Source organism: Lycium barbarum, chromosome 9 (assembly GCF_019175385.1).
Source record: "Lycium barbarum isolate Lr01 chromosome 9, ASM1917538v2, whole genome shotgun sequence".
NCBI lineage: Eukaryota > Viridiplantae > Streptophyta > Magnoliopsida > Solanales > Solanaceae > Lycium > Lycium barbarum.
Window position 1 is genome coordinate 1,554,719 of NC_083345.1, and position 18,701 is coordinate 1,573,419.

Sequence of the window (18,701 nt, forward strand, 5' to 3'; positions counted from 1 at the left end):
CGTGGGTGATTTTTATAGTGTGTACTGCACTTGTCTTTGTGAGGGCACACTTTGAGTCCACCAGTATTGTGGCGGCGACTGCTGCGGCTAGGGAGGCGGCGACTACTGCTGTGGCTAGGGAGATTGGAGATGCTATAGAGGCTGGTGATGCTGCACAGGCTGCTCGCTCAGGTAATTTCAATCACTCATTTGGTTATGGTCTTAGCGTTGCTATATATGAAAATATATTTGCATTTATACAGGTATTTTGTTTCTTTTTTTGGTATATATTGTGTGTTCTGTTCTTGATATTAGTTCATGAAAAATAGGTCTTTTTCCTTGTATGTTTTATGTTTGAAATAAAACTAGTTAAAGATTAGATCTTTATTTCTTTTGCTGATCAAGTATGGTTCTTTTTGTTTTGATTTTGTGTTCCTTTTCTTGAAAACAATTGATGAATAATGAGCTTTTAGAATTTAATATGAAAAATGAGGTTGTCAACTACTATATCTTTCTTTGTCACAAAATGCTGCATCAATGTCGGGTAACAATTCGACCATTTAAGGCGCTTTTTCAATACTCGGTCGCGATATAAGAAGTGTAATACATTAATCTTTTATTCTCGTGGAAAATAATTTTTAGGGAGGTGACATGATTTTTACATCAACCCTAGAAACTGAAGATGCCTAATTTTGAGTGAATGACTAGGTTTGTGCTATGATTATTGCTAACTAGGTTTGTGCTATGATTATTGCAGATGAGGTGGAGGAAGCTAAGGAAGACTGATCTTGGTGATGCTGCATTCAGAAAACCTACTAGTTTATGTGCTAAAAGGGGATACAGACATGAAGTAACATGAACCAAGTTAATCAATTTATGCCTATGTGTTATAGCCCGTATTTTGTACGTTCGGATAATTCAAGATAATTGTGAGAAGTTAAGGGCAAGGCTATATTTTGATCTTGTTTAATACACAAGTTGTTTATGAATATTATTTATGAATATTATTAGCATGAAAATATTGAGAAAGGCTAAGGGTAAAAAGGGAAATTCACAAAGTGGTTCATGGTAATATTGAGGAAGGCTAGGGGCAAAATGAGAATTTCACAAAAAAGATCAAGAAAGTTCATAAAGGGGGCCAAGTGGCCGTGTGATGTGGCATGGGCTATGGCCACATGGATGAATTATATAAGTAAATAAAGGATGACTAATAAATCATATTCATCATCTTCACCTTTAGAAGCTTGGAGAAACTTAGAGAAACCAAAAAAAACAAGAAGCCATATTCGGCCATGGCTTGGCCAAACATGAGCTATGGAAGTTGGTCAAGAGAAAAATATTTTCTTCTAGCCTTTCAACCAATTGGAAGGTCCTTATTAACATGAAGGAGTTGTTGGAGCAATTAAATCATCCATTTGTGCAATATACAACCCTAGCCAAGTAAGAAGACAAGTGGAAAGAGGTAAGGTTTGATCTTCCATCTCATATGTTATGAATGTTTTGTACATGTTGTAGTGTGTGGAAATGGATGAAAACCATGAAATATGTGTGTGCAAGTGATGACCGTGTATATGTGGTGTTGTGGCCGTGTGGTTCTTGTGTGGTGTAGAGGAGAATGAATCAATTTTATTTAGTATTTTGGTTGTTGTTGTAATGGAATCTATGATGAAAATGAAAGTTTAATAATTCTAGTTGGAGAGTTGTTTTGAAAACTAATGTGATCCTAAAACCACTTCTTGTATTTATGAAAAATGATGTTGCTAGCAAGTGAAATGTTGGTGTAGTTCATGAATTTGAAAGAAAGAAATGTGTTGTTATTGTTCTTGTTGAAATTGGAAGGTTTCGGGTGGAGTGGAGTATTGGTTAGGTTATCTTGAATATTATGCGGATTGTTTAAAGTGTTCTTGAACCATGTTAGAATGATTTCGGATTAACACTTGAATGTGAGATCATTGGTGTTAGCTTGACTATATGTGATCAAATTGAATATAACAGAAATGTCGTTGAATTGTGTGACAAGGGTTGTTAATGTTAGAATATATTTTGGATTGATTGTTGAAGTTGTTAGTATGATTGTTGGTATTGTTGTTGATAATTTGGCCGAGTTAAATTCTCGGATTGTGTTGATAAATTGGCCGAGTTAGATTCTCGGGGATGGTGTATTTACAGGAGAAACGCTGCCGAAATTTCGGCAGATTATGAATGAATTCATTTGAAGAACTAAAGAAAGTGTATGACGACGATTCTAATGATTATGTCAATTCTCTTGAATGTAGACTAGCAAGTTTGGACGAATAAGCGTAGCTAATAGGGCGTGGAACAGGTATGTAAGGCTTACCCTTTCTTTCTTTTGGCATGATCTTTATGAAACGAGCAGATGACATATATGTATGATTTCAAAGAAATTCCTATTCTTAGAGCCACTAGGATGACTAATATTCTTGACTTCCATAAGCTATTTCATATGGCTTTGATGCGTATCTATGATGTCCAAAGATCTATTTGATATGTTTCCGAATGGCATTCGAGAGATAATTGATATGATTAATGTCTTGATTTTCAAATGATAGCATGTTTGATTATCCCCTTGAGTCTTTGATAGATTTTGATACGTACATATGGTTCCAAAAGCTCTATCTGATTTGATCCATAACGATATTCGAAAGGTACCTAACATGATTGTTGCTTTGATTTTCCAAAAATGGCTTCTGAAATATTCGTAGAAGGTTCTGTACTTCAAACACTCATAACTTTCTTATACTAAGTCGGATTGACCCGAAACTTGTTTCTGAGCCTTCAGGTGTCGATAAGTATACTTGTCTATCGAGTCTTGATTTATGTGCATATGGTTTCGCATTACTCTGCTCGTGCATGCCTTAATGTATCCTCCACTGAGTCCCGAGCCAGGATATGTTCTCGTGCGTACTCCACTGCATTGTTCACCGAGTCCCTCTCACTTGCGGGCCGGAACACGTTATATGTATATGTATATGATGATATGATGATACGGGGATGGCGGCCAGTGTCACGACCCAGCCCCGTGGGCCGCGACTGGTGTCCTACTTGGACACCCAGACAGACAAACATATCAAATCGTAACACACTTATCCAAATCAAATCACAAACAGATAGCATATACGGCCATAATTACTATATGCCGTCTCAAACTATATCAAACTGTTCAAACACATCTCAACGCAACCGTATGCCGATATATATGTACGCCGACAAGGCTTTATTTCAGATTTAGGTAATTTCCAGAAAAATTTCGGCAGAGTTTCCTTTGTTTTACGGACTATCCAATATACCCTGCACGCAGAAAATACCAACAAAAGCCACACAGGGCTAACCAAGCAATATATAAACATATGCGGACCGGCCGCCTCGGCGTATAGGATCGCCCAAACAACATATGCGGACCGGCCGCCTCGGCGTATGGGATCGCCCAAACGACATGTACATACATCCATACAGAAAGACCCTAACCCACAAACATGTCCACAGACCTCTAAACAGACCGACAGAATCATATGACGGGACAGGGCCCCGCCGTACCCCTGAACAAATACATATATACATAGCGAACAAATGTATACCAAAATGTGTGCTCTGAAATGAGAAGAGCACTCCAAACAGCAGAAGAGGATGTCCTAAATGGGTAGATCACCAAACTGTGCGTCTGTACCTGCGGGCATGAAACGCAGCCCCCCCCCCCCCCCCGAAGAAAGGGGGGTCAGTACGAAATATGTACTGAGTATGCAAAGCAGAATATACAGAAAACAAACCTGAGACATAAACGAAGCAGAAGTGCCGAACATAAGTACAAATCCAATCATATCAAAATGTTTAGTTTCAAACATGTAAGTCATGCATAGGGTACAGAAGAATATGGTCGCCCTCCCGTCGATGGCGCCATAACACAACATAACACCAGAAAGTTTCAAATCTCCGTATCCCCGTCACATATCACATCACAACATAACGCCATACACAGCATAACACCAAATATATGTGGAACCCGACCCTCATTAGCGAGTAGCTCGGAGAACCATAACACAGCATAACTTCGGAGTATATCAAAGTGCGCACGATAACAGAACCGGCCCGGGAACCGGCGAAAGATATAACAGAACGCACGAGTAGAGTCGTGAGTAGTCATATGCATAAAATCATTATCATAAATTCAAACATAAGTAAAAATGATCATATTTGAAAATCGAAATAATAGTCTTAACAAATTCTTTCAAAAGTTTCCAAATTTCATAAAGGAAAGTCGCGGGACCCACGGGTGGGTATTTACCCGAGTCGGGCCCGCCTATAGAAAACATACATATCATATGTCATATAGACTTCTACAAAAATATTTGAGTAATCCGAGCATATTTGTGAAAGGTATGGCATTCCAAAAATTACGAACTTCTTTAAAGTGAACCCTTTTTATGCAAAATTCGGAAAACGATTATTTCAAAGACATAAGGGTTCATATTTCATCAAATCATACATAAGAGTGCCAAAGAACATATACGAATCAAAACATGCTCGGATTTCGGATTTGGAATTTCCTTAAGGCTCTAATTTAGCCTATGTAAAACTAAGACATGCCAAAAAGAAAGGAGGTTACTTTACATACCTCGTACGCACTCCAAGCTAGCCGATCTAAAGTTAATCCCAATCTACGCCTCGGGCTCCTCAAGGTCTACAAATATGCCAACGAATATCCAATATTAACCATAGGCACTTAAGCAATTATTCATTCCAAACTAACTCTAAATCCTATGGAAAATTCGGCAGCATTTCCCTTGTAAATAGGCCATCCCGAGAATTTAACTCGCTCAAAATCAACAACCACAACCACAATAACCAACCTAGCAACTCCAATAACCAATCCGAAAGACAATATTACATTAATACTCTCTTTTTCATCATTCGACAACTTTCCAAATATTCAATTAATGGCTTACCTTCAAGCCAACATCAACGCCTATACATTCAAATACTAACCCAAACCCATACTAACAACATTCAAGAACATTCTAAACAATTCACATAATATTTCCAACGATCCAACAATTTCTCCAAATTGGGCCGAAAACAGCCCCAAAACCGAGAGCAGCCCCTTTACCACATTCCTCATTTTCAAGTCATGATTTGTATCAACAATCTACACTATAACGATATAATTCTCATAAATATAAAGATTGCATTAATTTCACAAAATTCTCCAAATCAGTCCGCAATATTCACCATATCAATTTGGGACATTAAACTCTCATTTCCAAACTAGAATTCATAACGACGACAACTAAAACACTAAGCGATATCGATTCATCCTTTGCCAAACATTGGGGCTATACACGGCCACACTACACACATATACATATATTAATGATTTTTATTCTCTTCTCCACTCTACAACAATCAAACATGCTACAAATTTTTTTTTATTCATTAACCCAATCACACCCCCATTTACACGGCTAACTCCCCAAGCACACAACCCACTTCCAACATACGATATTTCACCAATTTCATCCATATTAACATACCACAATATGCATAAAACATTTATATCCCATAAAACAATAGAAATTTTTACCTTTGTTCTTTACTCCACAAGAAAGTTAGGGTTTGCGATTTACAAAAATGGATGGTTTGATCGCTCCAATAATGCTTCCACGCTACTTAGGGACCTCCAAATAGTGGGTTAACACTAAGGAATTATTTTTGGGAAGGCTAGAAATGGGGTTGGATTTTTCTCCTCTTGGCCGTGAATAGTGACGCCGTGAACAGTGTGTCGTGAACAGTTCCGGCGTGAACAGTAGCCGCCGTGAACAGTTCCGGCGTCGTGAACAGTGACCGAACTTCTCTCTCCCTCTCTCTAGTTTGAGAGCTTCTCTCACTAACTCTATTTTGATGGATGAATTTTGTGAATGAAATGGTGTATTATGAGTCATCTTATGACCATATATATGTAGCCCATAACATTGACACATGTCCCACTAATTTACTTGGTTAACTTTAATTAATCAATATGTGCCACTTAATAACTTAATCATAGTTAAATAAATCTCTAATCTCCACTAATATTTTCATACTAGTTGAAACTTATAAACACTCGTGCACTCATTAAAATTGAGAGTTAAAAGTTCCTATTACATATCCCAAAATAATCCCGTCCTTAACTTATGTCGATTAACTTATGAATAATTTGACGTATAAAAATACGGGGTATAACAGCCAGGATGGCATATGATGACTTTATTCACCGAGACCCGCAATAGAGGGCCGGGACACGTTATGTATATATGGCATATGATGCTGACATGCATGACTCTATCCACCGAGTCCCTCAATAGAGGGTCGGGACACGTTATATGTATACATGATATATGATGTTGACATGCATGATTCTATCCACCGAGTCCCTCACTCGAGGGCCGGGACACGTTACGCATAGATAATATATGATGTGGACATGTATGATGTTATCCACCGAGTCCCTCACTGGAGGGCCGGGACACGTTATCTGTAAATATGATATATGATGTGGATATGCATGATTTTCATTTTAAAAGGCAAGTGCTTTGATGTTTTAAAAGGTCATACTTGGTTCTGGTAAATCTCTGTTTCAGTTATGATCCTCTTTTCTGTATTCCATGCTCAGTACATATTCCGGACTGACCCCCTTTCTTCGGGGGTTGCGTTTCATGCCACGCAGGTACACCCAGATGAGTAAAGGATATTGCTAGAAGATGCTTCAGCTGGATTGGCGAGCTCCACTTCCTTTTGGAGTGTTGCCGAGTCAGAGTACATATGTTATGATTTCTAATTAATGTTAGAGACTTTGCAGACAGAGTCGTGGGTATAGAATGTCAGTTTTGTAAGCGGCTCCATCAGCCGATGTGTCATTCTGTGTTATGTGATAAATTCCATATGATTACAGATTTTGTTTGATCTGAGAACAACGAAAAAGAATATTTCTGAAAGCCCTCATTATGTATTTCATTTTATTTGATTTAAGAGTTCAAAGAGACTATGTGTGTAATAAGAGTCAGCGGGTTCACTCGGCTCCGAATATGGGGTCGGGTGCCCATCACACCCTGGTAAGATTAGGGTGTGACACTATGCCTTTGATGGATTGTTTGGATTTTGCCTTATTCATAATGTGTTGAGATTTTAGTATAAGTATGTTATAAGTATGTAGTAGTAGTACTAAGATTGGTTTGCTCAAGGTTCGGTTATCTTAATAAGCAAGTATATGTACTGATTTTGACTAACTGCGTTTTCATTTCTTTTCGTTTATTTACTCTCAAACATGAGTACTATATATGAACTTCATAGTTCATACGGCATACAGGAAAAGTTCATTAGTTCATACAACATACAGGAAAAACAAAAGGTCTTTCGCTTTGCGTTTTGCTAAATTTTTGTTCTTTTCCATTTTCTACGGGTCCGGTTACCCCTTTAAATTTGGCCAAAAATTCCATTTCTCTTTCACTCCGTCGGTCATTTTTCCTCTAAGTTTTCAAAAACCCCAACTCTTTCAATGTCACAACCCGACTAGGGCCGTGACAGGTACCGGGGGCTAACCACCGAGCACCGCTCGTTTCCTCACTCGTCATAACCATTTTACATTTCTTTATCATTCATAATCTCATAATCATAAGACATCCATTTTTCAGTTGACAACACAAATGATTTTATATACATGTGTCCCTTAGGCCATCAAAATAACATATACAAATATAACATAGTAATCTTGTGAGACCATCTAACTCACACTGCGCGTCTACGAGCCTTTACTGACATATTATACATATAGACGGAACAAGACTCCGTCGTGCGCGAAATACATAAAGGAACCAAAAGAATAAACATAAGCACCTCCGAACAATGGAGTGCTCTCAATCAGCTGACAGCTACTAAGAATCTGAATCAAGCTCACCTCCCTGTCTACCTGTGAGCATGACCACAGCGTCCGAATAAAACGAACGTCAGTACGAATACTGTACTGAGTATGAGAGGCATAAACAGTAACAATATATCAATGAAATATGAAGGCATCAATAAGATAAGGAGGCATCAAGAAAGAGCAATCTGTACTGGCTATCAAATATAACTGAAATAATGCATGCTGACTTACTCATAATCATTATCATGTCATGTATGTATACATATATAAGCTGCCCGTCCATATAGGTACGGTGTGATAATGTATAAGTTGCCCGTCCATGTAGGAGCGGTGTGATAATCATAGCCTGCGTCCAAGCCTCCGGCGTCCGGGGTATAAGCTGCCCACTATAGTGGTGTGCACATCTACGTGCCTACCCGGCCGACTATAGCGCGGCGCGGTGTGAGAAAATACATACATATATATATAAAGCATGCATAAGAGCCCAATCAAAAACCATAATTATATCGGAGTGACGTAAGGTCGGTGGCTTCCGACGTCATTATGGAACATTCATTGACATCCTGCCTCACCTTGAAGGAATTAGCATATAAGGTGAGTGTAAGCAATAAATAGCATCATTAACATCATAGGATCATCACAACATGAGTATTGGGATTTCTATACTTTACTCATTACCTTGTGTGGCTAATTATGGACATAGACTCATATTTTCCGGAACTTAAGGGAACTCATGGATAAGAAAGAGAGTCAAGTTATAAGATTCATGCCATAGAAAGAAAGGACTAGCCTCACATACCTTGAACTCTATCTTAAATATCCAACGTCTACTTCTCGAGCTCGCAGGTCTAAAATTAAGATAACATAGGCCATAGTTAGATTATCAACATCACTTACTAACCAATCCAAGTACGAATGAAACTTAACAAAATTCGGGCAGCATTTCCCCTGTAAACTTAACAATCCTCGAAATTCCAACTTAGCCAAACATCAATAAAAATGCCAACAACAACAATACCAACAATTTCATATCAAACCAGAATTAAATTCATTCTTAAATTACTCCCAAAACAGCCCAATATATATTCGGATGCCAATGCTTGTATACACTTCTTTATTTTCGTATATTCATAATATAACAACAACAACTACAGCCAATACCCCGATATTCCAGCCCACAAAACAGTCCATAACGACCATAAAACAGTCCCCAAAATATCATCGCAAAACAACCATAAATATTATACCAAACAGCTCCAAAATATAGTCACAAAATAGCCACGAAAATTACATAAAACAACCCCAAAATATTGTCACAAAACAGCCACGAAAATTACATAAAACACGAAAATTACATAAAACAGCCCCAAATATCGGCACAAAATAGCCCGGTATACGCTTTGTATACAATATCTTTATACACTTTATTCTCCCAAATTCAAGAACAACAACTTATCAACAACAATATCAACAATTATTATACATCATAACTAAGCTAATTTCATCCATTTAATCCACCTAAAACAGCCCCTTAATCCATAAATTCCAACAAAACAACAAACGAGTTTATAATGCTATTTTCTCCGTTCTAATCTGTTAAAACTCTAAATAAACTTGTTAACAATGAAAAATGGACCTTAATCTTACCTTAAGTATGCAGCAACCACCTCCACCCTCTCCTTCTTGGCTGATTTTTAGCTCAAATTGAAGGCAACGCGACGTACAAAACTTTTCTCTTCATGAGCTTCGCGATTCGGGGCTTAGATTGTGGTCAAAATTTAGTTTCTCTCTCTACCTCTCCTCTCTCTCTCTATCTCTGAAAATTCTGAAAATTTTGGTTTGAAAAATGAAGGAGAAAGCTGAAAATTTTCATTAAATATCATGGGTAATGGGCCTGACCCGAGTTGGAATCGGATTGGACCGAATTCACTGTTCAGCTCGACCTTTCTGCCTTCAAATGTCCATATCTCCTTATCCTGATGTCACATGCAGACCCATGACCTATGGTTGGAAAACTATTTCAACTATCTACAACTTTCATTCGGGAGTTTTCCCAAATTCCCAAATGCTGATAGGGTTATGACTTCCCGAAGTCAAATCACCCGAAAACGTATCTTAAAAATATTGTTTTGGACGGCTTTCACTTTGATTTGGCTCAAGGGTCCTTCTTGGGTTGTGTTTAACTTCGCATATATTATTCATATAACTTGTTATATGTCCTAAAAAAAAATCTCGACATGTGAACCCCACCTCAGCTTATGAATAATCCAACGTACGAAAATACGGGATATAACATTCAACTCATTAACCATAACCCAACTATTTTATCTTACTTAAAATTTCTTACTTAGAGCCATGAAAAGCAAAACCCAGATCATCAAATTATATTTCAAATTAACATATCCATGTTATGCCAGAAATAAGAGTAGAAGGTACATTGACTACGAGAAGAAGAACTAGGAAAAAAGTTCCTCTGTGGCACAGAAAGAGGAGACAAGCCACTCCAAAAGCATGCTGGTTCCTCATTGCAATCGACATAACCACTTTTAATCTTCTCATTCGTTGAATATGCAAATAAAGCCACAAATATAAAGATGTAGAAAATCAATGAAGCAAAACTGCTGCATTATTATTCCCTATAAGAGCTACCAATACTGTCCGTTAATATACACATTGAGCTGCCACCGTTTAAGAAGAGTATTCTCCAAACAAACTTACGGAACTTTAATACAAAGACTGAAATAAAGGTTGCAACCACATCGACAGCAGCAAAAATGGGGTTTGTACTTCTCAGACGATTGATGAGAAGGTTGGTCTATGTTTTCTTTGATTTTTCTCGTCATCAAAAGGTCAGCAAATTCAGTAGTAACATAATCCACTCCTCGGATCTTTTTTTAACAATTGTGCAGCCTCGTTTTCTCTCTCCCCTATTGATCAACCCACTAGGACTATGAGGAAGGAGTACGGATAGAGGATTGATGACTATTAGTGGCACTGGCAACCAAATTACCATGATCAGAAATAGTTTTTTCTCCATAGTTCACCACAGATAAGCATGCCAGTGTGGCCATTGGCAGTAGTGCTAGTAACAGCACCAAAAAACTGACAGGTCAACCATCAGCAGCTCATCCCATGGCTCTTCTATAATAATAAAGAGAATATACTACTACTGGCCATTAATCCTGTTGAAATTGGTACCAATATCTTGCCTTTTTTTTTTTTCCATTGATACGGTTAAAATACAGTGATAAGGGCACAAGATAGAGCAAGAACAAATGTGTGAATCAAAGACTCATCACATGATAAAAAAAAAAAAAAAAAAAAAAAGAGAGCAAACAACTCATAAGTTATGAGAGACTAATGATTTGTCCTTCTACAAACACCTTCAAATCAGCAAGGCAGCCGCTCCAACTCCTTTTTAGAATGCACAGGTACTTCAGGAGCACAATAAGTCACGTATCTATAGAAACTACAACCTAAGCAGAAGCTCAAAGCCAAAGCTCTAACTAACAATTCTACGTTCAGCATGTAACCAAGAACCTGCATTACTAATCCCACCAACATGTCTTTTACTCCAATGTCATATGCTACGTGCGTGAAATGTGCAAAGGTATAGAAATATGTGCTGAAGCCTAGCAGTAGCTCGAGATACCCATAATTGAACTCCAAAAGGTGATGCAAGGTTACTGCCATTATCATAGGAATGACCTCTATCATAAATTTCGCCTTGGCACCCATTAACCGGAAAGGCATGTCGCGATACCAATAAACAACAGAGTACACCACAGCACTATGAATTATGGAGCCAACAGGAAAGATAGTAATGTCGAGAACCATCAAGATGTTGTAAACATGTCGAGCACCAGTGAACTTCACTAAGGCAAAGATCATGCATGACCATGGAACGTAACTAAAAAGAAACCACCATAAATCATTACCATAAATGAAACGCCCTGAAAGAAACACAGGAAAAAAGGAATTCAGCACCTCAAAGAAAGTTACAAAAAACACACGGCATTGAGCACACCAAGACAATTGGAGATGGCAACTTTGCACAAAAAATCACCACTTCAAAGACTAAAAAAGAAGCAACTTCTCATCTCCAAACAGTATCAGCAAAGACATTCCACCAAAGCTAGAAAACACCACATAAAGCTAGTCATTTTTTTCTGAGCATGTTTAACTAAGAGGTTTAGGGAATATCTTCACATGTCAAAACTGCAAAAAGGATAATGTGGGCTAGAATTAACCAAGCAAACGTTAATGTACCTACTATTCATAAGTGAGTTAGGAAAAGATATGTAACAGCTGACAGAAATTGTTTTGATAAAAGAACTTCAAAGGAAATCCTATGATCAAACAGGAATATAATGGGCAGAACAACTTGATAGACTTTTATTATCTCTGCTCAAAGACTATAACACACTGACTACTTATGCATTCCTTAAGTTTCAGCTTCCATCTATGTGATAGATTACAACAACATACCCAATGTGATCCGACAAGTGGGGTCTCGGGAGGGTGGGGTGTATGCAGACCTTACCCCTGTCTTTGTGGGATAGAGAGGTTTATTTCGATAGACCCCGGCTCAAAAAAAATCCTTTTTCAGAACAAGAGAGTAAATAAGCTATGATGAAAATATTGAAGAAAGAGAAAGTACTGACGGCCAAAATAATAAAGATAACCAAAGTAATAGTAACAACAATAGTAGAATAAGATAATCTATGTTATAGATTGCTAAGCTTAAATTAACCACATATATAGTTTCTAAGGCATGAAGAAACCCAATATAATGTTGAGGTAAAAAGACTTAATTACCAGCACGTCCTGCTACACCAAACCCTGACACGGCCCACCTAAACTTCTTGAAAGATGAAACCACGGCGTCGAAGCTTTGAGAGAAAAACGTCCATGTGCCGAGGAAGAGGCTACGGGGAGAGGCACAGAGAGGGAGAACTTCTTCACCCGGGCGGCTGCAGATACTGTCAACAAACAAGAAAGTATATATATATATATCAAGAACCAAGCTTGGCTTTTTTTTCTTTTTTTAAATGTGCTTTTAGTATTCAAAGGCTGACAATTTCAAAAATATTAGATACAAACAGAATTTGTAAAACCCAGGAAGCAAGCTTGGATTTATTTATTAAAAAAAAAAAAAAAAAAGTTCCTCAGAGAAAATTTGCAAAAAAGAGGACCCAAGGGTGGATATAAAAAAAAAAAGGTTCCTTTAGAGTTAAAAGAGTGAAAATTTTGCAGGATTAGAAGAGGATACCAATTGCAATAACAGTGATGTAATTATTATTATTATAAATAGAAAACAAAAGCGAATACCTGATTGATAAATCCATAGTATTAGTTTTCATCATCAAATCCCACCAACACCAAGACCAAGAAAACCAAAACAATTTTACTTAATGACTTTAATTTCCTTCCTCATCCTTATACAGATATAGAGAGAGGCGTCCTATTTTGCCTTGGATTCACTCTTCTACAATTATTAGGACTTCGTTAAAAAGAATGAATTATATTTTCACCTCACCTTCAAAGTAGTCCCGCACTTTACATAGTTGATCAAAATGCTCCCTTACGTTTGACCGCAGCTTCAAAATAGTCCCCCACTTCGTGTACGTCTCTCAAAAAGTGGTGATTTGGGAAAGGAAATACTTTTAAAACTAGGAAATAATTTTAATTACAGTACAACCAGGATTCAAATTGTCACGACCCAGCTAAGGGCCGTGATGGGTACCCGGGGCTAGCCACCGAGCACCACTCGCTCTAATACTCATTTTACTCATTTAATGCCCTTTTACCAATTTTATACACGAATTGTAGGAAAAATCATATTTTATATAGAAACATAAATACTTATATACATTTGCCTCTCGGCCATCAAAATAATATATACATAATAATAACATCTTGCGAGACCATCTGACCCACACTGCGTATCTACGAGTCTCTACTGACATACTAAACATATAGACGGAACAAGACTCCGTCATGCCCAAAATATGCATATATACCAAAAGAAGAACCATAAGCACCTCTGGACAATGGAGTGCTCTCAATCAGTTGACAGCTACTAAGGGTCTGGACCAAGCTCACCTTCCTGTCTACCTGTGGGCATGAACACAGCGTCCAAAGAAAATGGACGTCAGTACAAACATTGTATTGAGTATGAGAGGCATAAACAATGAAGAAAGACAGTGATAATATAATGTGAACATCAATATGAAACATCTGAATCTGAATGACAATCATAAAAGAAGTAATGCATGTTGTCTTACTCATACTCATCATAATCTCATATATGCATAATATGCAAGCTGCCCGTCCATATCGGAACGGTGTGATAATCAATAACATTACCCGCGTCCAGGCCTCCCACGTCCGGGGTACCATCTCATGCCGCCCACTAGTGGTGTCTGCCCATGCCAAAAGGTCATGGTGTATCCGTATAGCTGCCCGCCTTGGCGGTGACTGCCCGGCCAACTAGGCGCGGTGTAATATGATCATGACATGCTCATAAAAAATACTTGTAATAATATGCTTATCATAGTACATGCACAAGACTCAAGATCAACTGTACTCTGTCGGGGTGGCGTAAGGCCGTGATCCCCCGATTTCATTATGGAGCAATTATTGACATTCTGCCTCACCTTGAAGGAATTAGTACATAAGGTGAGTGTAAGAAATAAATAGCATCATTATCAATATGGCATCATCATATCATATCTCTTATCTCTTATCTTATATAGACATTTATGGACTTAGGCTTCTAACTTTCTGGAAAATAGGAACTCATGAACAGGAAAAGAACTTATGTTATAGGATTCATGCCATTAGAAAGAAAGGACTAGCCTCACATACCTTTGTCGTTTAGCTATGTTATCGTTCACTTGCTCTTCCCCAATGTCACGTCGTTACCTTCACAGGAGAATTCATATTAACATTAGCTAATAGATTATAAGAACGCGTCGTAAATTCTAGAGAAAATTGGGCAGCATTTCCCCTGTAAACTTAACAATCCTCGAAATTCCAACTTAGCCAAGCGTCAATCAAAATACCAACAACAACAATACCAACAATTTCATATCAAACTAGACTTAAATCCATTCTTAAATTACTCCCAAAACAGCCCAATATACATTCGGATGCCAATGCTTGTATACACTTCTTTATTTCCGTATATCCATAATATAACAACAACAACTACAGCCAATCCCCCGATATTCCAGCCCACAAAACAGTCCATAACGACCATAAAACAGTCCCCAAAATTTTGTCATAAAACAGCCACGAAAATTACATAAAACAGCCCCAAAATATTGTCAATAAACAGCCACGAAAATTACATAAAACAGCCCCAAAATATTGTCAATAAACAGCCACGAAAATTACATAAAACAGCCCCAAATATCGGCACAAAACAGCCCGGTATACGCTTTGTATACAATATCTTTATACACTTTATTCTCCCAAATTCAAGAACAACAATGTCAACAATTATTATACATCATAACTCAGCTAATTCCATCCATTTAATCCGCCTAAAACAGCCCCTTAATCCATAAATCCCAACAAAACAACAAACGAGTTTATAATGCTATTTTCTCCGTTCTAATCCGTTAAAACTCTAAATAAACTTGTTAACAATGAAAAATGGACCTTAATCTTACCTTAATTATGCAGCAACCACTTCCACCCTCTCTTTCTTGACTGATTTTTAGCTCAAATTGAAGGCAACGCGACGTACAACACTTTTCTCTTCAGGAGCTTCGCGATTCGGGGCTTAGATTGTGGTCAAAATTTGGTTTCTTTCTCTATCTCTCCTCTCTCTCTCTACCTCTGAAATTTCTGGGTTTGTTGAGGTCTGAAAATGAAAGAGAAGGCCGAATTTTTTCATTAAATGGCAAAGAAAATGGGCTGACCCGACTTGGAATCGGGTTGGGCCGAATTCATTGCCCAGCTTGACCTTTCTGCCTTAAAATGTCCATATCTCCTTATCCCGATGTCACATGAAGATCCACGACCTATGGTTGGAAATCTATTTCAATTATCTACAACTTTCATTCTGGGAGTTTTCCCAAATTCCCAAAGGACGATAGGGTTATGACCTCCCGAAATCAAATCACCCGAAAACGTATCTTAAAAATATTATTTTGGAGGGCTTTCACTTTGATTTGTCTCAAGGGTCCTTCTTGGGTTGTGTTTAACTTCGCATATATTATTCATATAACTTGTCATATGTTCTAAAAAAAAATCTCGACATGTGGACCCCACCTCAGCTTATGAATAATTCATCGTACGAAAATACGGGATATAACACAAATTGCCTTTAATAATTTCTAATTATAATTTTTAAAAAGATACTAATATTATTAAAATAAAATTAAGGTGATTACCTCTAAACTTACGTAAAATTCTTCTACTTTGACAGTGCACCAAACTTAAACCCATTCTTAAATCTCTAAGTATTTTTATTTGTTAATTATTGTGACTTGTAGCACTTTTCTACGTATAGTTTTCAAATATGCAAATTTTACTTAGATTACAACTAAGAAATTTGACTCTCGAAATTGAATTGCGCCACATAAATTGGGATAGATAGAGTATTATTCAAATTTCCTATTATAATATCCATATTATAATTCCAGCATATAAAATGAAACTGCATGCAAACAAGTTTTTAAGAAAAATAATATTACTAATAATTATTATGAGTACAATTAATTCATGTATTCCTTAATTCTTCCTTCCAAATTGTTTGGCATGAATTGGCTTTGATTGAATTCAAGAACAACTATTACACTGAATAATTAAAGTTTAGCTAAGGAAAGGTTGCTGAAATTGCAAGAAACAGTAGCAAAAAAAGACAAGAAAAACAAGAAGGGGAGAGGTTCCAGACTAACTGTTAAAAAAGAAAAATAACCAAGTTCATACATGAGCCTAACATTCTAACTCCTTTGGATATGTATAGGAACAACGTGCTGCTCTTTCTTAGGATTAGGGACCACGTAATTGTCCAAGTATTTGGGCAGCTGTATAGGACGGTTACTGCGTCTGGGCCCATCCACTATAGCAGGTGGGTTCATTACATTGCCATCCCCTTGAAGATGAACCTTGTCCTCAAGGTTCAAACCCGGAAACTGTTACACTTCGCATTTTCAGAACATGAGCATGACACGCACATCACCGTAGTAATGGAGTATCGGAGACGTCCCATGATATTTTGGAAGATACAAGCCACGGAAAGTATGTAACAATGAAGTAAAGGATGAATCACGATCTCGTAAGTCGTAATCGGAAAAGACTATTTTGAGATGCAAGAATATGGCCATTATCAAGTATAATAAATGATAAATATCATGTATGGAGGGTTTCGGAAGATTTCGAGATCAAGCAAATTGAAGAAAATAAGTTCGACGAAAATTTGAGAAATGTTGGGCAGATTTTAGTCAACTTTGGAGGGGCATATCTCCTAGCATATTAGGAGTTTTAAGGTGTTTCAAAAGCCTAAAATGAATTTCGTCGAGTCTAGTTTCTAATGCAACAAACCGCTCGTCAATAGGACATCGGAGTGGAGAATTATAGACGTTACAAACTGAGCTGTCAACGCAGAAACAGAGCGCTACAGTACCGCCGACCCAACCCACTATAAAAGGGATTAAAATCCCCTTTTTTTTCATCAAAAACCTCTCCAAATTTCTAGAAAATTCAGCAGCCAAAAAGAGGTCTTAAATCTCACATAAAAGTGAGGATTTCGAGTGAAATTCAAGCTACGAAATATTAATCGAAGTCCGGGCGACGTGTAGACGCGATTATAATTTCAATTGGTGTTGGAGTGAGCTTGGAAACAAGTGGATATTGGAGATCTTTCCACTTTAGTCAACATAAGGTATGAAGCATTGAATCTTTTTCCTTATTAACATTGATTAAGGAATATTTGCAAGAATAAAGGTTATAGTTTGTTGCGTTGATGTTGTTGATGTTGTTGATTTATGGATTGAGTTTGAAGAGAATTTTGGATGAAAATATATATAATTATCTTGTAGAATGTTGAGGGTATTGTTGTTGTTATTATTGGTATTAATTTCGGCTTCTTTACGGAAATAAAGTTATTAAATAGTCGTATCACAAGTTGGTTAGTTGAGAAATTTAGAAAACATTGTGTGGGATGTTTTAGGAGATATATTGGCATGGATAATGGTATTGATGATGTTGGTATTGTTGTTGTTGATTGGTTGTTGATATTATGATTTCGGGCTAGGCATATAAACAGGGAAGATGCTGCCCGAATTTCGACAAAATTTAGAAGGATTTTAATTAGAGTTTTGAGATGAGCATGATGACGAGCCTAACAATGGTATGAATGGTTATATATGTAGATTACAAAGCGACGAATAATCTTAAGTGAAATACAAGACAGGAAGTAAGTTGAAAGTCGAGAAATTATATTCCAGGTATGTCAAGGCTCGCCCCTTTCTTTCAAGGCATGATTCCTATAATTATAATTCCATAAATGTGTTCATAGCCTCCTTATTTCCAAAAGTTGGATGTTCATGATTCCAAGGCATAACCCCTTCCTAATAGTTCATGAATGTTTTCCAAAATGTTCGTATTTCTTAAACCAGAGGTTTATGACTCCGTACGCTTTTATGACAACAACGATGGATATGTTTTACAATGACAACGATGATGTCAAGGGTAAGAATATTTCCATGATGAGAATGATTTCATGTTTAAAGGCTCCAAGTTTATGATTTCAATGATGATATAAGAATGTTGAACTATTTCTTGATGTCTCAAT

At 37.3% G+C, this 18,701-nt stretch overlaps 1 protein-coding gene and 1 long non-coding RNA gene across 3 annotated transcripts; both read right to left on the reverse strand.

Annotated features, from left to right (window-relative positions):
- Nucleotides 1-10,416: 10,416 nt before the first annotated feature.
- On the reverse strand, nt 10,417-13,426 carry LOC132610656 (uncharacterized). Of its 2 annotated transcripts, none has more exons than XM_060324976.1 (3): nt 13,223-13,426; nt 12,710-12,873; nt 10,417-11,844 (listed from the first exon to the last, which is right to left on the reverse strand). In XM_060324976.1, the coding sequence occupies exons 1-3, from the start codon at nt 13,255-13,257 to the stop codon at nt 11,282-11,284; spliced, it is 762 nt and encodes a 253-aa protein (XP_060180959.1). In that variant the 5' UTR covers nt 13,258-13,426; the 3' UTR covers nt 10,417-11,281. The 2 variants fall into 2 exon arrangements, with proteins under 2 accessions (XP_060180959.1, XP_060180960.1); XM_060324977.1 differs by having other exon boundaries at nt 12,710-12,864; nt 13,223-13,423.
- Nucleotides 13,427-13,711: 285 nt separating this feature from the next.
- On the reverse strand, nt 13,712-15,754 carry LOC132608864 (uncharacterized). The gene is made up of 3 exons (XR_009570563.1): nt 15,571-15,754; nt 14,762-14,818; nt 13,712-14,008 (listed from the first exon to the last, which is right to left on the reverse strand). It is a non-coding gene; the product is annotated as an uncharacterized LOC132608864 (long non-coding RNA).
- Between the last annotated feature and the right edge of the window lie 2,947 nt (nt 15,755-18,701).